Consider the following 13,229-nt stretch of genomic DNA (forward strand, 5'->3'; position numbering starts at 1 on the left):
GATAATTTGTACGCTTTTTGGCATTGTTTTTAGTATGTTTCTAGTAGAATTTAGTTAGTTTTTAGTATATTTTTGTTAGTTTTTAGTTAAAATTCACTTTTATGGACTTTACTATGAGTTTGTGTATTTTTCTGTGATTTCAGGTATTTTCTGGCTGAAATTGAGGGACCTGAGCAAAAATCTGATTCAGAGACTGAAAAGGACTGTAGATGCTGTTGGATTCTGACCTCTCTGCACTCGAAGTGGATTTTCTGGAGCTACAGAAGCCCAATTGGCGCGCTCTCAACGGCGTTGGAAAGTAGACATCCTGGGCTTTCCAGCAATATATGATAGTCCATACTTTGCCCAAGATTTGATGGCCCAAACCGGCGTTCAAAGTCACCTTCAGAATTCCCAGCGTTAAACGCCGGAACTGGCACCAAGGTGGGAGTTAAACGCCCAAACTGGCACAAAAGCTGGCGTTTAACTCCAAGAAGAGTCTCTACACGAAAATGCTTCAATGCTCAGCCCAAGCACACACCAAGTGGGCCCGGAAGTGGATTTTTATGTCATTTACTCACCTTTGTAATTCTTAAGCTACTAGTTCTCTATAAATAGGACCTTTTACTATTGTATTTTCATCTTTTGATCTTTACATCTTTTGATCACTTTAGATCTTAGATCATTGGGAGGCTGGCCTCACGGCCATGCCTAGACCTTGTTCTTATGTATTTTCAACGGTGGAGTTTCTACACACCATAGATTAAGGTGTGGAGCTCTGCTGTACCTCGAGTATTAATGCAATTACTATTGTTCTTCTATTCAATTCCGCTTGTTCTTGTTCCAAGATATCACTTGTTCTTCAACTTGATGAATGTGATGATCCGTGACACTCATCATCATTCTCACCTATGAACGTGTGACTGACAACCACCTCCGTTCTACCTTAGATTGGGTGAATATCTCTTAGATTCCTGATACACGATGCATGGTTGATCACCTGACAACCGAGTGCTCGCCTGACAAACGAGCCAGCCATTCCGTGAGATCAGAGTCTTCGTGGTATAAGCCAGAACTGATGGTGGCATTCAAGAGAATCCGGAAGGTCTAACCTTATCTGTGGTATTCTGAGTAGGATTCAATGATTGAATGACTGTGACGAGCTTCAAACTCCTGAGGGCGGGGCGTTAGTGACAGACGCAAAAGAATCATTGGATTCTATTCCGGCCTGATTGAGAACCGACAGATGGATAGCCGTGCCGTGACAGGGTGCGTTGAACATTTCCACTGAGAGGATGGGAGGTAGCCACTGACAACGGTGAAACCCTTGCATAAGCTTGCCATGGAAAGGAGTAAGAAGGATTGGATGAAGACAGTAGGAAAGCAGAGAGACGGAAGGGACAAAGCATCTTCATACGCTTATCTGAAATTCTCACCAATGAATTGCATAAGTATCTCTATCTTTATCTTTTATTCATGTTTCATCTATAACCATCTGAGTCTGCCTGACTAAGATTTACAAGGTGACCATAGCTTGCTTCATACCAACAATCTCTGTGGGATCGACCCTTACTCACGTAAGGTTTATTACTTGGACGACCCAGTACACTTGCTGGTTAGTTGTGCGAAGTTGTAGTGATCACAATTTCGTGCACCACTTGGCAAGATATAGAGCTTGAAGCATCTTGTCAAGTGGTGGAAGCCCTTCAAAGAGGACGGACGGGAATAGAAATTTCCTTGTCAAGATCGTTGGAAGCATCTCTCTCTAGGTCACCATCATCCATTACATCACTTGAGTGGGTAAAATTCTTGTCCTTAAGCTTTATTATCCCACTTGAGTACGGTTTGCTTGAGACGGATAGTCAACTTAGGACCCTTTGTGGCTTTAAGAGCAAAAGAAAGATGGTTAGTGGTTGGAAGCACCATTCTAGGTTCATCATAGTTAAATCATCAAAGTTTAAATTCAATGGTTGGAGGATTTCTAGATTGAATGGGTCTAGGAGGATGTTTGGGTGCTTATATGAGAATTCTGAAGTGAGCATACCACCCGGATGGAATCAACTTTGGGAGCTCTTAACCCTTGTGGAACTTCATCAAAGTTTGGTACATTTCGTTGGAAATTCTGACAATCAATAGAAGTCCAAGCATTGGTAGAAGTTCAAGGATGAATTTAAGCACAAGCCTCCTTGATTAGAGCTCACCAAATATCCAACTTAAGGACTTAAAATAAAAGTTCTAGGTGGGAGATATCCCGCCATGGTAAACTCTTTCCATTCTCTTGTATATATAGTTGATGAATGAATTGAGTTGCCATTATTAGGTACTTTCTTACTTTGATATCACTCTTGTGTATATTGCCCTTAGATGTTAGTTTGTTTGAATAGATTTGTTCTTTAAGTTGTAAGTTACTTGTTTTGAATTACATTTTTGGTTTGAATTACTTAGTTGCATGTTTGAATAGCTTTTAGAAGTTAGGAATTTTGTTAATTTTGAAATTTGGTTAGTTTTGAAGATGTACATAGTGTGTAGAAAATCTTGTTTATCTTTGAGTTAAAAAAAAAAAAGAGAAGCGCGTGACACCCCAGAATCTGACCGTGCCAGGATTGTGCGTGGATTGTGCCATCGCACGGTCTAAACAGAGAGTTGTGCACGTAGCTTGCGAGAACTGTGCGTCTAGCACAATCTCTTCTCACGCGTATGTGTCACCCCCTATTTTCCCCTATCACGTGTATGCCTGCCAGATGTGTACGCGTCGCATCCTATTCTCCCCTGTTACGCTTACGCGTGACCCCCCTCTATCTCACATACTCTTCTTTTCTTCTCTTCTCTCCATTTCTTTTCTTCTTTTCTCTTCTCTTCTCTTCTTTTCCACCTTCAACCATCATCCATCACTACAATTCACCATCCACCATCATTTTCTTTAATTAGTTAGTTAGTTGATTAGTCAGTTAGTTGGTTAGTTAGTTTAATTTTCTATTTTGGTGATAAGTGTTGGATTATTGATTTGATTTGCTAATTTTGTTGAGATATAGCTGCTGATTACTAGAATGATGCTATTTTAGCATCTTGTTGTTAATATTTATTGTTGGATTTCTTTGTTGAGGTTATACCTTATTGCTTGGTATTAAATTTTTCTTCTTTGATATTTTTACATACCAAGTACTTGTTAATTGCCTTCAGAGCAATTTAAATCTTTTGAATTACATGTTTTGGCCATTATGTGATTTAAATTCTTTCACCATGACTAGGCAATTTCTTGATGTTAGATGATGTGCATTTATCTCAATGCATTGTATTGCTTGATCATATGCATCCATATGTTATGCTTATGCCTTAATGGCATGTTAATCCTTAATTGTCTAACTATGTGCTCTACACATACTTCAAACTATTCATTTTGGCATAATGCTTTATTTGTGAAATTGGATTGTAAGCTCATCTAGTGACATCTTTTTGAAAATCTCAAGTTATATGGACCATGCTTGTTATATGATTGATTTTAACTTCTATCTCTCTTTTCCTAAGTGCATAGCAACTATGTTTTCCACTTGGTGTCAATTAGGTGTCGCAAACAAACTTTAAGGTGTATCATTGATTGATGTGCGAATTCCATATCTTATTTGATTCATTGAATTCTCTAGCACATCAACTGATGTCCATTTCATTATCCATTTCACAATCACTTGATTCTTACTTGAGTGTTTTTATGCTCCTTTATTACTTGTTTGTTTGTCTTAACCTACAAATTTTATTTGAAGTATTTCAAGCACATTAAAATGAGTGAAGTACATACCTCTTTTGTGTAGTTGAGACATAGCTTTTAAATGCTAGTGTGTGAATTCTATCCCGCAAGCAACTTAGAATTCACGCACTATTTTCATCAATATCACAACCTTATTAACTCAGTTCATTTTAGTGATCATCACCTCATTCCAACAATCTATGCTTCCTTGCTTTTTGCATTTACTCGTCTTGTTATCCTATTTTCTATCATTCAGGATGAACTACCATAAGCGAAAAAGGGAAGAAGAAGAAAGAACACGCAGCAGCCAGTTGATCCACCAGCTGAAAGTGGCAATCCATGTAGTCGTTGTACCCGACTTGCTCATCTTTGAGTGCACCGAGGACGGTGCAAGCTTTTAAGTGTGGCGAGGTCGTCCGACCAATCGGCCGATTTTTGGGTGAAAATTTCTAATCTAAACATTTTCACATATCGTTTATTTTTCTTCTATTACTAGGTCTTTTAGAATTTTTTGTTGCATTTTCTTGGTATTGCATATATATAACAAGTTTAGTCAAAATAATAAAATTTTTCAGGGAATTTATCTATAAGGCACCCCAATTGATTTGAGTAAAAAATTTTTTATTTAACTTGCTTAAATTATATATTGTGGAACATATTTTTGAGCTAAGAATACATAAGTTTGTGAGTTTTTAAGCCTAATTGTGTGGTTGCATCATATAACTACTATTTTTCTTCTTGTATGTTATTCTCTCTCTATGATTGTAATCTTTGATTTGTTTGATTCTTTATGACCATTATTTGGTGTATGAATGTATTTATATGATTGAGATCTTTATTTCATTTGAGCTCACCTACCCAAATGGCCTTACCCTTTTATCTACCATTATTAACCAATTTTGAGCCTATTTTAATCCCTTTTGTTCTTAATTTTAGCACATCACTACCCCTAAGTGAAAAACAATAAATGTTCTTCATTTGGATCTTTAATTAGCTTAGGCTAGTGAGAGTGTGTATCATTTAAGTATGAGAAATTTGGGAACATTGGTTGAGATATAAGTGTATTTTTTAGTGTTCATTAAAAATCTTAGAAGTTGGGTACATACTCATGCATTGAATGCTGAACCATATACATTAATCTTTTTGTATATATTATGTTATTTATAAAAATAAAAAATAATAATATATAAAAAAAAGAAAGAAAAAGAATAAAAATGGGACAAAATGTCCCAAAGAAGAGTAATAATAACAATGCATATGTGTTATGGTTCAAAAGAATACATGAATATGTGGAAAAAGTGAGAATTATGGGTAGTTAGGTGTTGTATTATAATTGTATAGGTTGTTATATGTGTTTGGTGAGAGCTTAGGTTAATCAAAGATGCAAATTTCAAGCTCACTTAGCCATATATATCCTTACCTTGACTCTATGCCCATTACAACCTATGGATAAGTCCTCATGATATTTGTATGCATGTATTGAATAATTGTTGATTGTTAGAAGAAGAACAAATCTTAGAAAGTATGATTAGAAGAGAATTGAGTAAATCAGCTCTATACACTTGAGCGATTATAGCGTATACACATCCGGTGAGGGTTCGATTGCTCAATTATATGTTTCCACCATTGATTATCTCTTTTCTTGCAAGTTGTTAAATTCTTTTCAATAACTCAATTCAATTGTGGATTTGATTTGATTGTGATTGCTTTAGCCCTTATGTTTATATATGTTTTCTTGGGAATTAATTTATTTTGACCAAGTAGTTGCATGCATATAGATAGGTTGCATTTAGATAGTTTACATTGAATAAATGTTAATACCACTTTCTTGTATCTTTCTTGGTTTAGTATGAGGACATGCTTGGTTTAAGTGTGGAGAGGTTGATAAACCCCAATTTTATAGTTTATCTTGTGTGGAATTTAGTGGATTTTATCAACTTATGTCACATTTATTCAATAAAATATCATGGTTTTGTGAATTTCTCCAAAATTGCGCTTAAGATAAAAATTATGCTTTTTAGGTACTTAAATTGCTAAATTTAATTTCTTTTAATTCTATTCCATGCATTGATGTGTTTGCTCAGTGATTTCAGGCTTAGAAGACAAAGATTAGATTGAAAGAATGAAGAAAAAGCATGTAAAAGTGGAGAATTCATGAAGAAATGAAGTTTGAAAATTTGGCTAGTTCCGCGTACGCATGACCAGAATTTTCGTCAATCGACATATACGCATGACATGCAGCACATGACTTCATTAAAAAAATGTGACTGGTAATTTCTGAGCTGCTTCAGTCCCAAATCCAACACATTTCTGAAGTATTTGAAGCCGAATTCAAGAAGTAACAAGGGGGAGCAATTAGGGTAGGTTAGAAATATGTTTTAGGATAGTTTTCTTGAGAGAGAATCTCCCTCTTCTCTCTAGAATTAGGGTAGATTTAGGTTAATTTCATCTTAGAATTAGGTTTAATCTTGTTTTGCTTTAGTTTTTCTTGTAATTTCTTGTTACTACATTTTTATTCTCTTAGTTTTACTTACAATTTTCTTTATTTGGTCACTTTTATGTTTATGAACTCTTGTTAAATTTAATTTTTTTAATGCAATTTGATATTTTATGTTTTCTTAATGCTTGTTTGAGTTATTGTTGTTATTTTTGTAATTTAATATGCTTTTCTTTTTATGCACACCAAGTGTTTGATAAAATGCTTGACTTAGTTTTAGAGTAGATTTTGAGCATTCTTGACTTGAGAAGAGAAATTTGGTAGTATTGAGTCATTAACACCCAACTTGGATTGGTGATCTAGAGTTGTTAGTTAGTCTTATTTCCATTGATGCTACTTATGGATTGGGATTAACTAGGCATATTTGACTTTTTTCCGATGCAAAGATAAGGTAATAGGCTTAGCTCTTGATAACTATTGCATTATAATTAATATGACTAGGATAGAAGATCTTGATTCTCAATCTTTGTCATGAATGCCTCTTTAGTATTTGTTATATTTAGTTGTTTACTTTATTTTCTTGTCATTTAAATTTTTTGCCATTTAATTGATCTCATAATCAATAATTGAGCATTCGATTGCAATTCCTAGGGAGAACGACCCAGGAATAATACTCTCAGTTATTTTTAATGGGTTGAACTTGTGACAACCAAAATTAAACTTTGATGTGGGTCGAGTGTTGGTTTAGAACTATACTTGCAACGAAGCAATTCTCTTATTAAGAAAAAAATTTCTAGACCAACGATTGGCCTACATCAACTATGATAGTCCAATAGAACTTATGGACGTGGATATTGATGAGTCAGATGAAGAATATGTCACATACAACAATGAAAGTAACTCTATTGAGGATGAAGAAGACTTTGTATCGGAGACCGCATTAGTTAGGGAGAACAGTTTGATACCTTCTACCTATCCCACAACCAGTTTCGAGATTGATAGTTGTAGCTAGCCACTATCATAAGCTAAATCTTGACACGGTGCATGAAAATACTCTATTTTTTTTAACATAGGGGGAGATGATTACAATGAACACAGATGATGGTGTGGAGTTTCGCATGGGTTATAGATTCATGAGCAAGGAAGTTGTCATGCTAGGTGTGAAGAATTACAACATTCGGAGAAGTGCTTAGTATAATATTGTGGAGTCTGATCGAGCAAAGTACCAAGTGCATTACAAATAATCTGTAGTAGGATGTCCTTGAAGTCTCCGTGTTGTACTCCGACAGAATGTTGGATATTAGTAAGCCACATATTGATGTCTCAAGCATGTTTATTACTGTTTATCATGATTATTATTGAAGAACATATAACGATCCCCTTTTAATCCGATAAGAAGGTGCATAAGTTTGGAGGATCACACACTTGCCTAGTCTCCACTATGTCTTAGGGCCATCGACTATTGGACAACAACGTCATTTGTAGAATCATTATGTCTCTCATATAGTCCAACCCATTTAGATATATAAAAATGATGTGTCCCTCCTCAAACCGAGTCCTCCATTTATGATACCACTATCTATGATGAGTGGGCCACCACACATCCTCGCCCCTGCTTATCATGGTGATGAACTTGTTAACATTGACCGAATTTCCAGAAACTGGTTGCTGACCACCATACTAATGCTTCACTCTGTTGGCATGGTATAACTCAACATAATTAAAGCAAACCATCCATGTCTGAATCTCCCTATCATCTCTCAGTCAGTCTGGTGTCATGGTCTGCAAATCTGGGTCATCATATGGCATCCATCAGAAATATTCCAAAAAATTTTAATCACGAAATAACATTATACAAATAACTTTACTCATTTACTATGAAACAAAAGAAAAATTTTTAATTAACTTAAACATCAACTGATCCAACCAAAGATGCCAACGAAGGAATTTCCGCTCAAAGTGGTCTCTAATTTGTTGGGTCATACCTATCAACCTACCACCATGAACAATAACAAGTTATATATGACCCTATACAAAAATAATATTGATTACTAAAAAAGACTACATGAAAAGCTAATAAATATATACCTCATGTCTAACAAAAAAGGTCGGTGTTTGCCTATCATCAGATGGACATCTTGTCGAAAAGTAATGGTATATCCATGACATCAGTAGCGACATGCATCCAACAATGTCTGTAGTGGATCGATGTGGTACAAAACACAAATGATACATTTATACAAAGCATAACAAATCTCCACGCATATTTTGTTAATTTTTTTTATTTTTAATCTATTTTACATTAGATAATATTATTAGATTGACATATAACATAATAAATGTAGTAAAATAAGAACTTTGTGAATTGATTTTTAAATAATCTGGCAAAAAAATAAGAACTTTGTTAATTAATTTTGTTAACTTTTTTTATTTTTAATCAATTTTACATTGGATAATATTATTTTTTATTGATTATTAAATTGACATATAACATTAAAATATGGCAAGATAAGAACTATTATATATTTTTCATTATTTTAACCTTCATGATTATTTCTTTCTCTTTATTTTTCTATGTCATGGTCATGTAAGTTTTAATTTATTATTTTTTTATATATATATTATTTTAAAAACTATTTTATTTTATCAAGTTTTCTAATTTATTTTATTGTATTTTTTTTAATTTGAAAACTTTAGAATCTAAAGATCTTGTATTTAAATGATTCCAACCATATGATCAAGAAGTAGTTCAAGAGAATAGATTTAAATTTTGGTCATTTATTAAGTCTAATTAAAATAAACACATTAAAATACAATACATAGAATTGTTAATTCACCATTTATTGATGGATAACTACCAGAAGAAAATAAAATATTGCATAAATAATAGAAATAAATAGATAATATACAAACTAATTTAGACAGTAAAAAAATGTAATAAAAGGAAGACATAAATTTTTACCTTTTGTTATGTGGTACAAAGATAACATATAATATAATAAATGTTACATGTTCTCGTATATAAGAACATGGGACTTAATATTATCCTTTTAGGAAATTTTTTTTACGTTAATAATTGGGCTCAATTTTATGGAAATGGAGCCTGTATGTGAGCTTTTCATCGATATGGAATTAAGGTGGGTTAGACATGTTGTGGAGCAGAATTTTGGCAGCTTTTGGGAGAAGAACTCGGACGGTCCGAGTTCTTTGTTTGTGAATTTGCTAAACCGGAAGACGCACGGTCCGATTTGTGGTGGGGAGGGAAAATGGTTTGTTGCGGATAAATCGGACCCTGCGAGATGGCTGAGGTGGAAGAGAACACACACGGTCCGAGTTGCGTGTAGCGATTGGAGTCGGACCGTCCGTTTTGGCTAGGGATGGCAGAACCGGTTTATGAAAACGCATGGTCCGATTTGGTTGTTGAATATATTTTTGAACGAAGTTAACCTAGTCGGATGGTCCGAGTTGAGTATAGAGTCTATATAAAAGTGTGCAACAAGTTAGTGTTAGGTTACCCGTCTTCTTCCCCTTCTTATGCGCCGCTTCCTCTGTTTCGTTCTTCTGGATCTCTTTCATGCTTGTTCAAAATCACAGAAGTCAGTAGTTAATGTTATGTTTTTTTTTTGTGAGTAGGAGAAATGAGTGATAGAGTACTAGTAAAGGTGTATTATTTTGGTCAAATTTTATTACAAACGTCTGAAGGGGTAAAATTTATTTGTGAAAATCCAATAGATGTTGTTATTCCTTTTATCATTTCCTTTGAAGAACTCAAAGGTTTGATCTGTGAGAAGATTGATTCTGAGAGGGCAAAAAAAATATCCTGTGTTCTATACAGATATCCCATACCGGTATTTGGTGGGTTTGTCCAATTTCAAACAAGATATGTGACGGACAAAGCGAGCATGCAGGAGATGTTTTCAATGTATATTGAAAACCGGGCCCAGATCTCGTTTATCGAGTTGTATGTTGAGTTTGAACAATCTGAGGCAGACCGAAACATTCTACGGGAAGATTATAATAGTGACAATGAAGAAGAGTTTGAAAGCAACTACGAATGTGTTGGTGCAGATGGAGATGAAGATCATGGTGAGGGAAATATGGATCCAGATGTGACAGAGGTGGCAGATGCACTCACAAACGATATGCCTTTTGGGGAGCCTTCATTCATGCGAGTTCTGGACTTGGAAGCCATGCATGTTCCGGAGTTTCCGGAATATATGACTGCAGGTACGTTAATAAAAAATAATAGTCTTTTTTATTTAGTTATTGAATTATTTATGAATGAATTAGTATTTATTAACCATTATTTTAGCATGCGTTGATGTCATGTATGTGTTAGACATTGAACTGGTTGACCCGATCCTATGTAAAAAAAAATTAAAAAATAGTAAGAAGTTAAAAAAATAAAAGTCAACATATGTGTTCAGTAACATTTGAAACATATAACGTTATTTTAAACGAATATAGAACATAGAAGTTAATATTTTATTATTATTTACGTTAGGGTCAGATTTATGTCATACTTGATGCAGTTAATATTGATTTAGTATGGTTTTGAAATATACGTATTTATTGAAATTTTTCCCATGCTTGTTGTCCTAGCAGAAGTTCCTATTGTCGCAGATGGTGAATTTGCTGTTGGGATGGAGTTTAGTTCCCGGGAAGCTGTTATTAAGGCAATAAAAGAGTATACCATACGACGAAGCGTAGATTACCGTGTGTATGAGTCTGAGCCTTTGACATTTTATGCCAAGTGTACACAGTATGGGTCAGGGTGTGATTGGCTTATCAGGGTTAGTCTGATCAGCAGGAAGTATTGTTGGGTTATAAGGAGGTATAATGGTAGTCACACTTGTACCAGAGCCACCATTTCACAGGATCATTCGAAGCTGGACTCCAGCACAATTGCAGAAGCAATAAAGCCATTGGTTAAGGCTGACCCCTCCTTAAAGGTAAAATCCGTTATAGCAGAAGTGCAATCGAAGTTCAACTATACTGTTAGTTATCGGAAAGCATGGTTGGCTAAGCAAAGGGCAGTAGAAAAAATATTTGGAGGTTGGGAGGCATCGTACGAAGCGTTGCCTATATGGTTTGAGGCCATGTGTCATAAGGAGCCATCAGCTGTTGTCCATTTTGAGACTATGCCTGCATACCAAGGCGATGACTTGGTTGGTCATATTCGGGTACTGCATAGAGTATTTTGGAGTTATTACCCCTGTATCAGGGCATTCAGACATTGTAAGCCAGTTGTCCAGGTGGACGGGACTCACTTGTACGGAAAGTATAAGGGTTGTCTCCTAGTCGTAGTTTCACAGGATGGCAACAACAATATCGTCCCAATTGCGTTTGCTATTGTCGACGAAGAGACTTCTGATGCATGGCACTTTTTTCTTAATAACTTGCGTCAACATGTTGTCACTCGGGATGGTGTGGGACTAATATCCGACCGACACGAATCCATCAATGCAGCTGTGGAACGGAGTAACGGAGCCTGGTCACCTCCTAGAGCTTTTCATATGTTCTGCATCAGGCATATAGAGTCGAATTTTCTGCGGAAATTCAAGGCACCGTACCTCCAAAAATTGGTCGTCAACATAGGTAATCATTTACTAAATTTAAGTAACTTATTAACAGTTGTTAAATATTAATATTTGTTTTCGACATTTATAATTTTTCTTTTTTTTGTTGCTATCCTCTAGGATATTCCAGGACGGTGTGGAAGTATGAAGTGCGTTACCAGCGATTACGGGAACGGGGGGAAGCGTATACCAACAGGTTAAACCGAATTCCTCGCGAACAGTACGCACTGGCGTTTGATGGTGGATACCGATTGGGTCATATGACAACGAATCTAGTGGAATGCATCAATTCAGTGTTGAAGGGTGCACGCAATCTTCCTATTACTGCTCTTGTCAATGCAACATTCTACAGGCTAAACGAGCTTTTCACCAAAAAAAGAGCAGAGGCAGAAGCGCGGATTAATGCTGGCCATGTGTTCTCCGAAGTCATGACCTCGAAGTTGCATGCAAACCAACTTGCATCAGGAAACATACAGGTCAGTTGCTTTGACCGGCAGAATGAGGTCTTCGAGGTGCGTGAGATGCCAAGCAGACTGGAGTTTGCAGTCGATCTACGCGGCCTTCGTTGTGACTGTGGTGAGTTCCAGGTGGACAGGATCCCCTGCAGACATGTGTTCGCATGTTGCGCAAACCAGCGACTGGATTGGAAACTATATGTGCATGATGTGTATAAGATGGACCAAGTTCGGCGGGTGTACCGAGCAAGATTTAGGCCACTAGGTAACCCGACGACATGGCCTGCGTACAACGGTCCTCGCTACGTACCGAATCCGTATCTGAGACGTGTCTCGAAAGGGCGCCCCAGGATGACGCGCTTCTTGAATGAGATGGACACGCGAATGTTACGTCGTCCTAGGCGATGTACGCTATGTGGAGCTGAGGAACACAGTCGTAGTAGATGCCGTCAGTCAGCTGGTAAAACTGCCGACGGAGATGCTCAGTAGGTTCACATTGTGGTAGGTGTAGAACGTCACTATTATGTCATGGGTTGTCATTTTGAGGTAACTTGACCTGATATGTGTAACATTATATAATGTTTTTAATTTGTTTTTATCTTAAAACGGTTTTTGTATTCTAATGTTTTTCTTAATGAACCGGCCGGTCTAAGTGCACAGATATTCTCGTTACACTTGCCGGTCCACTACACATTTTTCTTGATTGAGCTGGCTTGTTCGCATCACAGGTCTTCCAAATGAACCGGCCGGTTCGGTTCAATCTGTTTTCTAAATGAACCGGTCGGTCCGGTTCAATCTGATTTTCTAAATGAACCGGCCGGTCTGGTTTAATCATTTTATCTGAATGAACAGGCCGGTCCCGTTCAATCAGTTTCTCTAAATGAACCGGCCGGTCCGGTTTAATCAGTTTCTCTGATTAAACCAGACGGTCCCGTTCAATCAGTTTCTCTGAATGAACCGGACGGTCCGGTTCATTCAGTTTCTCTGATTGAACCAGACGGTCCCGTTCAATCAGTTTCTCTGAATGAACCGGCCGG

The 13,229-nt window shown here is 36.4% G+C and overlaps 1 protein-coding gene across 1 annotated transcript; it reads left to right on the top strand.

Moving 5' to 3' along the window:
- The first annotated feature begins 10,922 nt into the window (after positions 1-10,922).
- On the top strand, positions 10,923-12,681 carry LOC130966919 (uncharacterized). Its single transcript, XM_057891738.1, has 3 exons — positions 10,923-10,951; positions 11,020-11,756; positions 11,858-12,681. The coding sequence occupies exons 1-3, from the start codon at positions 10,923-10,925 to the stop codon at positions 12,679-12,681; spliced, it is 1,590 nt and encodes a 529-aa protein (XP_057747721.1).
- The last annotated feature ends 548 nt before the right edge of the window (positions 12,682-13,229 follow it).

This window comes from Arachis stenosperma, chromosome 3, assembly GCF_014773155.1.
Source record: "Arachis stenosperma cultivar V10309 chromosome 3, arast.V10309.gnm1.PFL2, whole genome shotgun sequence".
Classification (NCBI taxonomy): domain Eukaryota; kingdom Viridiplantae; phylum Streptophyta; class Magnoliopsida; order Fabales; family Fabaceae; genus Arachis; species Arachis stenosperma.

What these genes read in the sequence shown, in the direction of transcription:
- LOC130966919 (XM_057891738.1), top strand. Translation starts at nt 10,923, where the DNA reads ATGGGTCAGGGTGTGATTGGCTTATCAGG. An exon ending in GGTGTGATTGGCTTATCAGG is followed by an intron (nt 10,952 to 11,019) that starts GTTAGTCTGATC and finishes CACTTGTACCAG; the next exon opens with AGCCACCATTTCACAGGATC. An exon ending in AAAATTGGTCGTCAACATAG is followed by an intron (nt 11,757 to 11,857) that starts GTAATCATTTAC and finishes GCTATCCTCTAG; the next exon opens with GATATTCCAGGACGGTGTGG.